Below are 15,794 nucleotides of genomic sequence, written 5' to 3'. Positions count from 1 at the left end.
CCACTGCTTCACCTTATAGGGCCAAACGGTTTTACAACAGTAAAGATCTCCAGCAAAGAGTCCCCCTGTGGGGCCTGTCGGGCATTGCAGCGCTGGCCCGACGAGGAGCATGACACCCCTTGGGGTGTGTGAGGGTTATTGCTCCTATTGGAGCACTCCCCCTCCCCTCTAGTGTTCCTTCTCTGCCAGATTTCTCCCCCTTTTTCCCTTCCCCTTCCCCCGTGGTTTTCACCTCCACCCCATAGAAACTGCATACCCTTTGTGTTCAGACAACTCCCCGTTCTACCATGGGTGAAAGCCCGGCCACATTAATGTTTGACAGAGCCATAGGAATTAGGTTGCCACAATGGACCATTGAAAGATCTATTGAAATTTATAATCTTTGCACTATTGATTAATCTCACAAACAGAAAATTAAGACCGATGGGTATAGGTATTGCTGCGCCTGGAGCACTGTGTTCAAAAGAGGAGACCTCATTGACAACAGAAACGCAAGTCTGATGCTCCTTTTGATGTAGGCCAAGTGAGGATTGCGACTAGTAAAGGACACATAGTGACTGCTCATCATGCTGGAAAGTCCATAACGCAAGACTTGACGCATTTCAAGCACGTGCCTCGACATTCGCCAACTCCAGAAGTCAAAAGTGAGGCTTACCCACCTGAGATTTCAGAGCTCAATGACTGTACCAATGTCTTTGTCACCAGGGCCAGTCATGGACACTTCTCCTGTATCTCCACAGCCTCCCATGGCAAGATCTGGGTGATTGATTCAACCACCAAAAAATACTTATTGAAGAGTTGTTATGTATATATGGATTATTTGTACCTTTTATTTAACAAAGGGGGAGATGTAGTGTCTTGTGAGTTAGAGATGACGGGCCTTTTTGGTCCCTGACGGACTCCGTAGAACAGTCACATAAGTGCTTGGGTGTGGGAATAGAATTCATACTGCAGAATGTTCAGTCAACGGTTACAAGCTGGGGAATAAAGACCTGCAATACCAAGCTCTGTGTGCGGCGTGATCCTTTACATGTACCCAGGCCGGGGAATTTTCTACAGGAGCTACACCTGAAAGACTTCCAGATATTGGGCTACGATGGGAGATTGAGCAATTTAGATACTTTGGTCTACATACAGCTCATACATCATACAGACAGTATACTTGTAATATAAGTAGACTGCAACAGCGATTCTAGAAATCAATCACCTTTTGGAACACTCTCCCTATTATAGGACACATCGCTCTTGCGAAGATGATGTTCTTGCTATACTGGTGCTGATGTTAGAAAAATGCTGCATTGCTATTCAGTAGTTCAAGTCTTGTGGCCAGATAATCGCCTACTGGGATTAGGATCACTTGGAATGGGCAACTACAGAGGATATGAGAATGAAAATGGTTAGAAACATATTATAAAGTTCCAGAAGTTCTGTAAATATGGTCTGCAATGCTTCACACATTGATGCTGGGGGTTGAGGGCAGCAAACAGAGAAGTAGTGATGAAAATGAATGATTTGAGTCATGAAATATTATTAATCATTTTGTTCACCTGCTGATACAGCAGTTCGTGTTAAATGCATAAAGTTTTCAAAAATATATATATCTGCTTTTCATAATAAATAAGTCAGGCTCTCTGTCTTTTCGCTTTAATCCGTTTATTGCAATCTAGTATTTTATTTCAAACAGTTCCATACAACACAATAGCAGGGCAACGGGAGTTAGTATTCCATACAATTACATTGCAGTGCAATAGTGCTGTATAGTCTGCTATACAATTGTGCCATGTCGACTACTTGCATTAACTTGTCGATGTGGGGGAGAAACTCGATGCAGAGTTTCCCAGCAAGACATGTGGTTCAGCCGTATGTACGTACACAAGCAAAGGGAGTCTGTCATGGTAACGTCTGCAATAAACTACAGGACCAGCGGAGTGCCGTGGAGCCATTCCAGACAGCATAAACAGAGCCGTACATTTTAATAAACGTATAGTAGTAAACGAGACACAGAACAAAGTAATAATACCCATAACTCAACAGCGCAGCACCAACCCCCGGGTTACCATGCCTGATAAAAAGGTATGCAACGCAGTCATCCCCACAGTGCTCAAGAAATCAGGCAGGGGTGTAAGAAGAAATACTGCGAGCAATGTCAGTTCACAGCCGTCGTTTGCTAAACTGATATGTCTTCCACTGTAATCGGGCATTTTTTTTTTTTTTAAATGTGTTGTTCGCCCTACAGAGAATTGTACACAACTCACCAGGGCATCGTATATTTATTACAAAAAAATACATTCAGCATACAATGAACGCCGTCAGCATCAGACACAAGGAGCACCTGTTGCCCCTTCAAGTTAACAGTTCTTCTTTTCGATATGTATGTCCATTACTTTGGCAACAGTCACTGTCTAATTGTTTTTTTCCAGTGGTTCAATTTTCCAGGCCCTGGTCAAGTATCTGAGTCGTATAAAAAGGAGGTCTCTGCCCATTTATAGCCAACTCCAGAAGGGAACCAATTTAGAACCTTCTATTTCTGTCCAGTTTACAGCAACTTCCACAATTGGTATTTTTAAGCACTGTGTTATATACAGAAGTTCCACATCAAAGGCCCATCGATCAATATGAAGAGCTGTGAAGGTGAGCAATGCAGCCTTTCTCGTCAAGAGCTTGAATCCACATTGTGTGTCTCGAACTCCTCTGACACAAAGAAACCATACAAGAAAATGGAATCCATACACAAGAAATGTTCGAAAAACAGAGCGCTCTGCTATTGCAGTGCTTTCCAAATGGGCTCGGGATCCACAAGCTATAGCCATTTGATCCGGCCACGGCTGAAGTGTTTTAAGGCTATTTTCTACTTTGTCAAGATCTTCAAACTTTGTAGCTCCATCAGCATCAGCCATTAGGATTTGTTTCCCTCGTGAGCTAAGGACACCCATTCTCACAGCTCCCCCTTTCCCACGATTCTTAACAAGTGTTAAGACACGAACTTTGTCACTTCCATATTGCTTGGAATACCTCGGGGCAACCTTATAAGTTTGATCTTTACTGCCATCATCAACTACAATCACCTCATATGTGAAAGAAGGACTCTGAGTCTGTCTTTTTTCCAAATATTCCAGAGCTTCATCCATCATGAGAGGTAGTCGTTCTTCCTCATTATATGAAGGTACAACAACAGAGAGTTCCTTTGTGGGGGTATCGTGTATGCTCGGAAAAGCTTCCTTTTCCCCTCTGGCATTCTCAAAGTACTTCTCCTCTTTCTCACGATGAAGATTTGGCATTTTTGTTGTGGAAACATGGGCAACCATTACAACCAAACTGAGCAGAGAAGAAACCAACGCCACCAGGACCTGCAGAGCATCGCACAGTTCCATGGCCTGGATTTATGGCAGAGCTAGCCCATGGCGGAACAGGTGAGTCCGGAAACATGAACTGAAGCAGGAACCAACAGCTCACATCCACCCAATTGGGCAAATGTCAATTGCAGAAGAGTAATTATACGGCAAATCAGTTAAAATGGTGGCTTAGGTAGAATTAGGGTGTTTGCGCAGCACTAGCATGGCCTCCCTGTGCAGGGCCACACTCTCAGCTTGCTCCCAGCTGAGCTTTAACTGTTTCCAAGGTACAACACGTGGGGGGGTCAGGGGCTTTCCATCTGCCGGTGGCGAGACGCTTGGCCACTATGAGGCCCAGATCTAGACAGCAGGACGTAACCCTATTCTTCTTCCTCCTGTTGAATAGTCTCAGGAGACTCCCCACCTGTGCAGATCAGGGCGCTCAGTGCAGGCAGAGAATTTGGAAGGGATGGTGACCCAGTATGTATGTAGACTTGGGCAGACCATAGCATAGGTAGTAAGTAGGTCAGCATCTATATGCAATCAAAGTGGGCAGGCAGTGTCAACTCTATAATAAAACCCATTGATGTTGGCAGGTGTGAAATAAGCTCTATGCACAATGTAAAGCTGAATGAGCTTGAATCGGTCATTGCGTGGTACGTGGTTTGCTCTCTCCAATGAAGCAGCCCAGTGCAGGGGTGTGCTTAATCCAACTCCAATCGTGGGTGTAAAGGGAGAAGCTGGGGAGCAGTGTGGGAGTGGAGGGAGTCAAACCAGCATTTGAGATGTCTGCCCGGTACCATCACATGTAGGAATTGAATCGTGAGATGCATGGGAAATTCAGTGGTCACATCCCCAAGTGGCGCCCCAACGTGGCAAGTAGCGCGTTGTCTAACAAGAATTGTCCCGAAGGTATGCCATCATCCTCCAACACCTCAAATGCTGCTAAAGTGCCTTCCCTGGATAGGTGCCCCAAGGTATGTATGCCCACCTCATGACACACTGCTAATTCAGCTATCGATGTGGGCCCACCCAAGACTAGGCATGCCCAATAGAGCAAATCATGGTGCGTAGGGGATCGCTGAAAGCAGCAAAATGCAACCCCCAGTAACAATGAACTGGGTACCCTTGTCCTTGTGCAGGAGTGCAAGAAGTGCAATAAAGGGGGCATTCCTCAACTGGGGAGCCGTGGCTGGATCCGTCAGATATAGACCAGCCACTTCACTATCCATTAGATTTGGGCAGCAAGAGAATTCTGCTCCACATGTGGGGCAGCTAGTCTCTTTTTGCCTGTGGGCAAGTACAGTTTCGCCAGGGGCACCCTGCATCTCAACTTGTTCCAAATGAACATGCCAGTCTGTTGCTTCATCGTACAGAAGAAAATGCTAGGGATGTTGATGGGGAGGTTTGCAAAGAAGTACAAATGTGGGGCAAAACCATCACCTTCAGCAATGTCACCCTGCCCGTGACTGCCAGAGGCAGTGTGCGCCAGAAGACCATCTGTGCTTGCAACGTTGTTACCGCACGGACGACATTACCCTCACAAACATCAGTCAAGGAGTGGTACACCAGCACCCCTAAGTATCTAAATGTGTGCTATTGCCACTCCAACCTTATACCACCAGAGAAAAAACATGGGTCTGGCACATCCGAGAGATATGGAAATAGACAAGATTTCGCCCAGTTGACCCGCAAAACAGAAATGGTGGGAAACTGGGCCAGGGTCAAAGCAATTATTTCATTGATATGTCGTGTGTCCCAAATGTACGGCACACGTCATCCACATATAACAATATTGATTGTACCCTGTCCCCCAGAAGGATGGGCCATTGTGTCCCCCAATAGCGCAGCCCCAGGGCCAGTGGTTCCATTGCCAACAAAAACAAGTGACGACAGCGGGCAGACTTATTTGTGCCCCCTGTATGTGGTGACTATATCCAAAATGAGAAGCCCTATCTTGACCTTAATCAGAGGACTGGTACATAAGAATTTCACTAGGTGGAGAAAACTGTGACCAATACCACATTAGACCAGTACAGTCAAGAGATACCCCCATTCTAAGAAGTCAAAGGCCTTTTCAAGTTCCAAGACCTGGCCTCCAGCACGGGGGCACGCTTGTCATGTACGACTCCAGCCTGCCTCCTCCTAACCCGTGACATGAAACAAGCACAAACCTCCCCCTTCTCATTTCCCACTCCCAGCAAAAGAAAAAGAGGAACAAATGGATTTGACATCGTTGAACAAACAACAAAGGAAGAGGAAAAGACAACGCAACAACAGCCAGCTGCTGTGTGTAGAATGATGTCATGAGATGGACACCACCAGGCCCCTTAAGAATCAGATAATGTCAATTGATGTCTGTGGTGTGCTTAGAGGAGCACCTATGAGTCTGCTCTGGAGGGCTAAATACTCGAGGAGTAATGTCGCTTAGAGATCTAGCCGAATCATCGTCCAGTTCACAACCGTGACCCATCTTGGTCAATGCAGCAGCATCATTTCTAAGGCCTGGCATCTCTCCCGAATTACCTGTTCCAAGTCTGGTGCAGCCGTTGGACGAGGAGAGAAGTGCAATCGGGCACACCCACTGCGGCGTCTCTGTGATGACAGCACACCATGCTCGCTCTGCCGTCAAATGCCCTGCCGCCTCCAGCCAATACCACACGTCCTCTGGGGAGTTGAAGACGTGTGTCTTCCCCTCTGCCATTACCCGGAATCGTGGTGAGAAGAGGCGGACGTATGTTATGTTATGTTATGTGCATACTCTTTTATAGCGCACGGCTACCCATGCGGGTGTCCCGGTGCTTTTGCAAAGAGATCAGTGACCAGTGTATCCGTTCAGCAACTCAGGTGGTCAGAGCGATCACGCAGAAAAGAGCCACGTCTTTAACTCCTTTCTAAAGGTAAAGAGACTATTGGCTTTCCGCAAAGAGATCGGAAGCCCATTCCAATGGAGGGCCGCTAAATAGCGAAAGGACCGACCACCCATCCGGGCACGTTTGATGGACGGGACCGCAATCGTGGCAGATGAAGCCGATCGCTGCATCCTCCTTGGAACATAAAAAGCCAATCTCTTTTTGATGTACGCAGGGCCTACAGAATGCAGGGCCTTGAAGGCCAGAGTCAGAGTTTTAAAAATAACTCTTTTAGAGATAGGGAGCCAATGTAACTCCTTAAGCAAACTGGAAGCTCTGGCTCTGCGTGGGAGGCCAAAGATTGCCCTTGCAGCAGAGTTCTGGACTATCTGCAATCTTGCCAGCAGGTATTTCGGCAGACCTACATACAGGACATTAGCATAATCAAAACGTGATCCAACTAATGCCTGAACTACAATTTTCTTATATTGCAGTGATAACATCGGTAACAATTTTCTGAGCATTCTCAGGATGCTGAAGCATTTCCCTGATAATGCATTGATCTGAGATCTAAAAGACAGATCTACGTCACAGACCACACCAAGATTTTTGGCCTGCATTGATGCCGACCCGGGAGGAAACATGTCCTGAGGCCACCAGGATTTCCAGCAAGGGTCCGGAACACAACCAAAAAAAAGCAACTCAGACTTGTCTGAGTTGCATTTAAGGCTATGTCGTTGGAACCATGCAAAAACGGAACCAAAGCAGTCCCTGATTTTTGCCCCATCAAACGCCTCTCCCTTCCTGCACGTGAACAGGAGCTGGGTGTCGTCAGCATAGGATATGACCTGGGCACCAAAAGCCTCCGCCACCGCCGCCAGAGGGGCCATATAGACATTAAAGAGGATGGGGCTCAGAATGGATCCTTGAGGAACCCCCACCCCTAGCGGCGGCATTTCAGCGGAGAACGGTGGTGCCCAGATCACCTGACGGCGGTCCGACAAAAAAGATCTAAACCAATCCAACACCGTCCCACGAAACCCGATCTCCTGGAGTCTTAAAAGGAGACCGTCATGTGGGACGGTGTCGAAAGCCGCCGACAGATCCAGCATGACTAGTATCTAATGTCAAGTACAAGAAGCCACATTTCACCAAAAGAAAGGAGTTGCACTGCGCCTGTACATGGATTGTATAGTCCGGGAAAAACAATATATTTGCATTGTCCACTGCGATCTCCTGCAGCTTCCGTGCCTCACACTAGGCAGCATCTCTTTCCCGGTTGTGTAGTAGGCAGAACAACAATGGCCTGGGATTGAAGCATGGCACCAGCCAGCGCTCCAGGACCCAGTAAACGTGCTCCACAAAGAAGAACTGCAAAAATAAAGTATCCTGGGGTAGCAGCTAGCACAAACATTCCTCCACCTACGCCACGTAACCAGTCCCCTCCCCGACCACCAGGAGTCCCATGACGCAGACATTGTTGCAGCGCAAGCACCCCTCTGCCTCTTCCATGTGGCGCTCCAGTACCTACATGCACTCCACCATTAGGCACATTGAAGAGTCAAGTTCACTGGCCTTGGGCTGTATCTCCGTAAGGGTCAGCTCAGTGATATGTAGTCTATCGCCAGTTTGCGAAGATCCGCATGGAGCAATGTTAGATCTGTCATTACCACATTGATTTTGCTTTCCAAGGATGCACATGTCATCTTGAGTGCATTAACAATTTTGTCCACAGCTGCAAGGACAGCATTAGGTTTGTCACTTATAGAAGGCACTTGAGGGGAGTCATCACCATAACCAGTGTTGCCTGGTAACTGGCCCTGTTCAGCAGAGGACTTCAAGGGTGCGCCCTGAGTGCCCGTGTGTGGACGCCCCATTGCTTCTATCTCCAGAAAATCTGTCCTACACAACTTTACTCCACTGGCCAGGGCCTACTTGCCAGCACCACGCAAGGAGATGCACATGGAAGCACGAGCAGCCCTAGGAACTCAGGAACGCCGCAGGGTACTACTGCAGTCCATCCACCGCACCAGTATTACTGTAGCAGCCGTCAAGATATGGTAGTTGAGAGAGCCCGATTACCTGCATCATTTAGCAACAACGAGCACAGTAGCGCGAGCAGCCTCAAGCAACTGCAGCACAACAGGACCCTCTAGCAAGTATAGCAGCCAGAACAGACAGAGGTAGTAGTTCACAGAAGGATGCAGCAGGTGATAAGTCATGAGGACCCCAGGTGAACAGCCCATATGTTGCAACACAGCAAAACAATGATGGACGGAATGTTGCACATTGGCAAAACATTCATGCCCAGTCACAGATCTGGGTTTAATCCATCGTTATTTTGCTCATCAAGCCACCCCAGTTCAGACATGGCCATATGCAAATCAGTCTTGACCCTGTGCCTCATGGGAACAGTCCAGTCCGATCTGCCAAGCCATGATCGGAATCAAGCATTCGCGGAATCAAGCATTCAAGGACAGGTTTCTGGCTTTCAGCCGTCATCAGCCAGGATAGCTTGACTCCAGTTGCGTAGTGAGCACGGGACCCACGTCTGGGCATGCCCTTCCCACATAGGGCAAACAGCAAAACACACAAGATGATGGACGGAATGTTGCACTTTGGCAAAACATTCACCACCAGTCACAAATCTGGGTTTAATCCATTGTTATTTTGCTCACCACGCCACCCCAGTTCAGACATGGCCAATGCAAATCAGTCTTGACCCGTCCATCATCCCCTGTGGTATCGCTTTGTTCGCCCTAAGTTGGCATGGTATACCCAGACGAGGGTCCCTTGCTCACTTTGCCACTGGATTCAAGCTAGCCTGGCTGATGACAGCTGATTAGCCGGAAACCTGTCCCAGGATGCTTGTTTCCGGTCCAGGGAAGGCATGGCTTGGCAGTTCGGGCTGGACTGTTCCCATGAGGCACAGGGTCAGACTGATTTGCATATGGCCATGTCTGAACTGGGGTGGTGGAGTAAGCTAAAGAATGATGATGGATTAAACCAAGATCAGTTGACTGGGGTGAGTGTTTGATTTGCTCAAACGCTCCGTCTATCATCCCCTTTGGTATCGCATATGTTGCAGCACAGCAGGGATTACGTTGATACAGTGTAGGTATCAGCAGGGCCCCAGTGAATAATACAGAAGTTCCGTACCCGTATGTCCTAACCCTCTGTTAGGTAGTACTGTCTGGGCAAAATGCACTCATGGGTAGGGCCCAATCGATTCCAGGCCCGTTCAAAGGCAAGCGTGGCACATGTTCTCTTCCCCAATGCATGGCGCGCCAGAGACCTCCACTCACGGGCACACCAGTCCCAAGATCACTTCAGCTGTGTGCCAGTCACTGGTGAGCGCCACGATGAACAGCACAAGGACTCCAGAGGCAAGAGTCACTCACAGTATGTGCCGCTCTCGTGTACCCCCCTCACCCCTCCCCGCGGCACCCGTGTTGCGTTAGCAGTGTCAGGGGAGGGGGACCCACCTACCACACACTAGGAAGCTCCAATGGCAGCCCCCTCAGTCCATGAAAGCCACACTCTTCCGTCGGTCTCATGAGGGCAGACAAAGGGACTCCGCTCTCCAGCGACCTCCCCTCCTGGCCACTGATTGACAGTCCACCATTTAGTTAGCCGCCAGGTCCTCCGCTACTCTGCCTCGGCAGTCCGCAATCCAAGGCAGTAATCCCACCATGCCAGCTGCAGGCCCGGCCCCCGGCTCAGTAAACCGAGGCCTACAGCACCGCCAGAGCACCACTCACAGCGGCATTTACGGCTGTAGGCACAGCGGGAAGATCAGGGAGAACAGGATGGAATCCCCAGGTGACGGATGTTGGGCTCACCCCAGGATAAACACTGAATAAGCAAGGTTGAATGCGGAGCTCATTTAGAGCACATCCGTCATGTTGGTTGTGCAAGCCACACTCAGTCAGGCCTTCTGCCTTTATAGTAACGTTTCACAATAAACAGATTAGGCCTATGCCCTCGATCAATGGCTTGTCACAGTAACCAACTCAATCCTCCTGTATTGAGCATAAGCTTTCCTACAGGGCAAAAAGCGCAATGAAAGCACTCTTTCCCAGTAGAAGCATACATACAACTTAAGCACAATGAAAATCTGTACTAAAACAATCAATATTTGGTTGGAGCCAGCGCACCTCTCTCAGTAGTGCTTCATAAAGTTATTTTTCTGTTGATCATATATGGTGTATCGAAAGCTGGCCTGTCAAGCATGACCTAAAACGCTTTTGCTGCTATTATTGCTGTCTCTTCCACCTAGGCATGCCAGGAAAATAGTGAGCTATTGAAAGCCATCCACCTACGTTTGTCACACAGTCATCCTTGAAGAGGCCAACATCGTGCAGATTGCCCACTGGATTACACTCGTGTTCTAGGAGATTCGGCAGGAGACAGAATTCTGCATATTCAGTCATCCTGAAAAAGTTGATTGGCAGCGTTTTCCGGAATAGGAATGCGATTGGTTTTGTTAAGATCCCATCCTCATCCCCAAATGGCACAATCCATACCCTCATGTAAAACCTAAAGTTAGTTTGGCTGCGTTACAGATTACCCTTGCTCCACAGCGATCACTGTAACAACAGTGCCTTACAAACACAAAATAATTTCTGGCCACACGATCTAGCTTCAATCCGCTCTTCAGTTACAACACAATATGAGGTCTTGAAAAATATTGAGTAATGACAATGAGGATTTCCATATCTTTGAAACAGACACAAATCCCAACAAGTTGTGGGATACTGTTTGGATGAAGCGTAAGTCTCTAGTCTACCCATTCAGATTCTCAAATATACCATTCCGGCTTTCAAAACCACCTGCAAAAGTACTGGACAGTCTGCTAATGTTTGATTTGTAAGTCATGCACTGATGTAAAGTGGCCATGCGCCCAAAGGATGAGCTTGTGACAGTCCTAGTTTTTCCACCAATAGAAACAAGTGTGATGTTACTTGAAGGCCAGAACTTGAAAACAGTCAAGCGGGGCTCCAAGACACAGTATGGTTGGTTAGCACTGCAGGTTGAAAAACGCAACTAATTTGTCGCACTCACAACAGACATCTATGACAATTTACATGCAGAGATTTCCTGTAATACTAAGCAGCAGTAATACCCAAGTTATATGTTAAGTACACCAGTGGTTAACCTATATCATGCACTATCTGAAAGATACGGAGGAGCTGTAAGAGGGTTTTATCATGCCCAATAGAAGTCAGTACTATTACTACACACACTGCCACCCTAGTGTTGCCGGTTTTGGCAATGGCCCTTTTTCTCTCCCATTGATTTTCGCTCACGCTAGATCTAGCTCTGAAATAATACATACACGTGGGCGTTGGTGGAAACCATTACCACGTGAGGCAGGAGCTTTTGGCCGACGCCTACTTTTTGCAAACAAGTTTCAGAGGGAGCGTCTGCGTGTAGAATCGGACCTATTAAGACATACATTAACCATCCTACTAAAACAATGAAAAAACAAACACACCCCACTCACGCATTGAGCCTCATCCGCTCCCGAGGACTGAAATCCCCAAAACAGTGAGAAGCCTGAACCCTCAGTCCCTTCGTTATTACGCAGGATGATGTCTCCTGGCGTCGGAGCTGGCGTTCTCCTACACAACATACATCTTATCCATTCCCCCACAAACAGAATTATAAATAGATTAACATGTAGCCTGCTACCCAGGCGAAGAATAGTTATCTTCCCCGTCACTGTCCACGCCGGGTGGTTTGGAGTCCATCCTCCCCAAGGACTTCAGATCTATTGGCATCTCATCTCACAATGGAACCTGGCCAAAGGGGCTACCGTGTGCATCCTCCACTCTATGCACTGCACAACAGCATAGCAGCCTATTCCTCCTGCCCATGGCCCATACCGGACAAAAAGTGTATATTCCTTATCTCCCAGGACTGCACCCTCTCTCCAGGGCGGACAGATATCTGGGCTGCTGCGTGCTTGCTCCCTCCCCCGTAAATAAACAGGGTTGCAGCTCTGTTATCATCCTCCGCCCCCTCACGCATGCACCCGTCATACACTGCTCAGCACTGTGGGACCATACATTCACATCTACCACTAAAACACGGACGGAGCAGTACTATAGCGTTGTTCACAGCTCCTAAAAGGACAGCACTGTTGTAGGTGTGTGCATCCCTCGCGAGACAGAGGTCACTTCAATTTGTCATACAGCCTCCATCCAATTCCTACAAGTACTGCCTGAGTTTGTTCTACCATAGGCACCAGGAAAGAGGCAGTTCCCCGCGCCTCCCCTCTCTCCCTCTGCACCAACAATGCAGTAATCATCTATTGGCATTACTAAATATACAAGTGTTGTCAAAGCTGGTTGTATACAGTTCTTCCTTAGCATATTCGTGAGATGTAATTACACTGTGTGATGAGAAGGGGCGGTCGGTTGACGCACGCGCAACTTGTTTGCAGCAGCAGGAGCTCGGAGGGCATCATCCACCCCTCGGAGAGAAAACAGTCTGACAGCACTGAGAGGAGGGAACGGGCCAGCGTATCCACTCCACAAAAGTGCATGTGCTGCCCGTGTTCGGGCTGCCGGTACTCTACAGCAGAGCAGAAACGATGCTCTACAGACACGTTTTCCAAACTTGTCCATCCACCAAAATACACAGACACATGTATCACAAACACTTGCTGGCGGGAGGGCCTTCTTACTGAGGCACTTGACAGAGGATGCCCACAGGGATTTCTCAATGGGTACCAAGATTATACCACTAACTGAGGCTCGGGTGGGGTGAAGCAAAAACAGACGTCACAACAAAACAATCCCTGGGGACGGGCGGCAACCCCTCCAGGATGCCACAAAGCTACAGCGGGATGTGACTTCCAAACAGCCCTGCCCACAGCCCCATGAACCCCTGAACCAAGCACCCACCTCACCACCGCCGCTGTTGGAATACACCTCCATTTTGGGCCAGGGATCCTCCAGCCCAGCAATCGGCATCCCATTCAGGGCTGGCCAGGCATCGCCGCTGCTGCTCCCTGCTGCCGCCGCCGCCGCCGCCGCCTCCTCCGGTCCCCGAAGCAGCAGCCGTGCGGCACCAACAAGCAACCGCCGCCCGAGGGGGTGTGTACATAGAGTGGGCTGCACGAGCCGCCTCCGCTTCCTTCCGCCTGGGCCCCGCAGCTGTCTCCGGCCGTTTTCCCTAGCCGAGCCCCCGCTGAACGCTCAATATGGCCGCGGCGCTGCTACCTGTGCAGCATGGAAAGCGAGCGGCGCCCGGCGTCACGCACACGTCACCGAGCGGAGGAGATCCCCAGCCTGGAGACCGGAGGATAAAAAAGGAAACAGAGTGACAGCGCCGGGGCTAGGCTGCACCCTGAATACCAATGCTGAGCCACCGGGACCCTGAGAAACCAAACTACGCAGGAGCCGCGTGCTACACACTTTAGAGCACATTGAACTAGCGCGGGCACAACTAGCAACCTCATCGGACCTGCTGTTATTTGGGAGACAGTCGCTCTCCATGGGATCTTTATTACCGCAGTATTTCTGTTCCGAATAAAAAAAAAAGCAGGGGCAGGCAGTAAGTTGTCAGATTCGAATCCGCGTTACTATGCGACTGGAAATTATTGTAAACAAGAGCATTTTCGCTTCGTGAAAGTGAGGATTTTTTGGTGCGATATGACTTTTGAACGGGCTTTTATGGTTTACAGTTCACTGGCGTATCTAGAAGGGTGCGAGATGGGGCTCCTGGTCCAGCTTTGTTGGTCCTGCACCCGCAGGTCTGGCACCACAGTTGCTGAATGTGCCAGAAGGCGATTCAACATCAAATAAGCACTTGCAAATCAATAAGTCTCGCTTTGTGAAAGCTAAAGCTCTTGTCTTGGTGTTATACATGGCAATTTTGTTTTACTTTGTATGTAGTGGAATGACGATATTTGGATATTTGCATAGCGCCATTGCCATTCGTATAAACTCCTTGCGCTGGAGAACCAGAAAATGGGAAATAGGTTATACGGGAGGGGAGACAAGAGTAATTTGCTGGCTAAGGAAAAAAAAAAGTAACAACAATGGAATTCTATGCTCCTGAAGCCACACGTTTTTAAACAGGATGTAATAATGATGTTAGACTCCGTATAGTTTTAAAGTGATATATTTATTGGGAGCGCCGGGGCTGCGTGACTGCTCTTGCGGTCGGCGCCAGCAAACAACATGGCCGCCTTCCGCTTCCTGCCTAGCTGCTTCCTGTTCCGTCTCCGGAACAACTAGACCGCTACCACATATCTCCCCCCTTTTAATCACACAACAATTTACAATGTCTTACTTCTAGTCCATTACGAAATCTTTAAATCTCTCCGGCACCTTGGTTCTTCTTCCTACACGAGTCTCCATTCTCTCTTCCTTCCTCTCACCTTCCATCATACCTTTATCTCTTAGTTCTCTATTGCTTTCCTCTTCTCTGTCTCTCTCTCTCTTCTCACCACTTCCTTCTCCTCTGTTTCCTTCTCCTGTTGGCTTCCCCCTTTCTCTTCCTTCGCCTGCAGATCTCCCATCAGCAGCGTCGACGTTCTCTCCTTGTCTCTCACCACTTCCTCCGACATTCTCTTCCTGTCTCACACTCACTTCACCTTCTCCTTCTTCACTGACCTGTTCCGCTCCTTCTTCTATCTCCTCCTCCCATTTCATTATCTTGCTGCACCTGGCCATTCTGTCCATAGACCATACCTTTCCGTCGCTCAGCAGTGCAGACCGGGAGTATGGCTCCACTACTTTGAGGGGTGGAGAAAACTTACTTTCCCCTTTCTTCTTCTTGATAGCGAGTTTAACCCTCACCCACTCTCCTTTGTCCAATTCCGTACTGCGCGTGTTCCTCCTTTTGTTGTAATGCACAGTGTATATGTCCTGTGCTCTCTCCAGGTTCTTTCTTACCACCGCTGGTGACCACTTGCTCTGCACCACCAATTTCTTCCAGGCCGCATTGTCTTTGGTGAATGCTTCCCTACCTCTTAAGATCTTGAAGGGGCTATAGCCCGTACTTCCGGGTGTAATGCGATATGCCCAAATCATTTTTTCCAACTCTCTTTCCCAATCTAGGCCATCTTCAATAGCTGCTTGTATGGTGCCCATTATCACCCGGTTGAAGCGCTCCACCTGTCCATTTCCAGCGGGGTGGTAGATCGGGGAGTGTTTCACTTCAATGCCATTCCTGCTGGTAAAGGCGATCCACTTCTCAGACGTGAACTGGGGACCATTGTCGCAGGTGATGATCCTTGGGATGCCCTCGCTGACGAACGTGGTGCGCAAGAAACGTATCACCGCCTCAGTGTCCACCTGTTCCAATACTTGCAGCTCCGGCCACTTGGAATACTTATCAATTGCCACTAGTACATATTTCGGAGTACCATCTTTGTCCAGGACTGGCCCCATTATGTCCACCGATAACATTTCCCATGGACCTTCCGGAATAGGAAATCTTCCCAATGGCGGCCTGAGCATGCTTTGAGATTTGTCAGCCCTGGCACAGGACTCACAGTTGCGCACGTGCCGTTCAACTTGTGCATCAATGGCAGGCCACCAGTATGCCTGTCTGGCCAACGCTTTAGTCTTCGTGATCCCTTGGTGCCCTTCAT

At 48.7% G+C, this 15,794-nt stretch overlaps 2 protein-coding genes across 3 annotated transcripts in view; both read right to left on the bottom strand.

The window, feature by feature from the left end:
- Positions 1–13,431, bottom strand: part of RPS6KA6 (ribosomal protein S6 kinase A6) — a 499,939-nt gene extending 486,508 nt beyond the window's left edge. The window contains exon 1 of one of the 2 annotated variants that reach the window (XM_078688489.1): positions 13,096–13,431. In XM_078688489.1, coding sequence (XP_078544615.1) covers positions 13,096–13,164 — 69 coding nt within the window. In that variant the 5' untranslated portion in view covers positions 13,165–13,431. The remainder of the gene's footprint in view (positions 1–13,095) is intronic. The other variant, XM_078688488.1, reaches the window with a different exon arrangement.
- Positions 2,333–3,341, bottom strand: LOC144827698 (dolichyl-phosphate beta-glucosyltransferase-like). Its single transcript, XM_078685914.1, has one exon. The coding sequence runs from the start codon at positions 3,303–3,305 to the stop codon at positions 2,484–2,486; it is 822 nt and encodes a 273-aa protein (XP_078542040.1). The 5' UTR covers positions 3,306–3,341; the 3' UTR covers positions 2,333–2,483.
- Positions 13,432–15,794: the final 2,363 nt, after the last annotated feature.

Source organism: Lissotriton helveticus, chromosome 4_1 (genome assembly GCF_964261635.1).
Source record: "Lissotriton helveticus chromosome 4_1, aLisHel1.1, whole genome shotgun sequence".
NCBI classification, from domain to species: Eukaryota; Metazoa; Chordata; class Amphibia; order Caudata; family Salamandridae; genus Lissotriton; species Lissotriton helveticus.
Note: the sequence above shows the minus strand (reverse complement) of the source record. Positions and strands in the feature narration are given on the sequence as shown.

Coding starts and splice junctions, on each gene's coding strand:
- LOC144827698 (XM_078685914.1), bottom strand. CDS start 3,305: ATGGTTGCCCATGTTTCCACAACAAAAATGCCAAATCTTCATCGTGAG.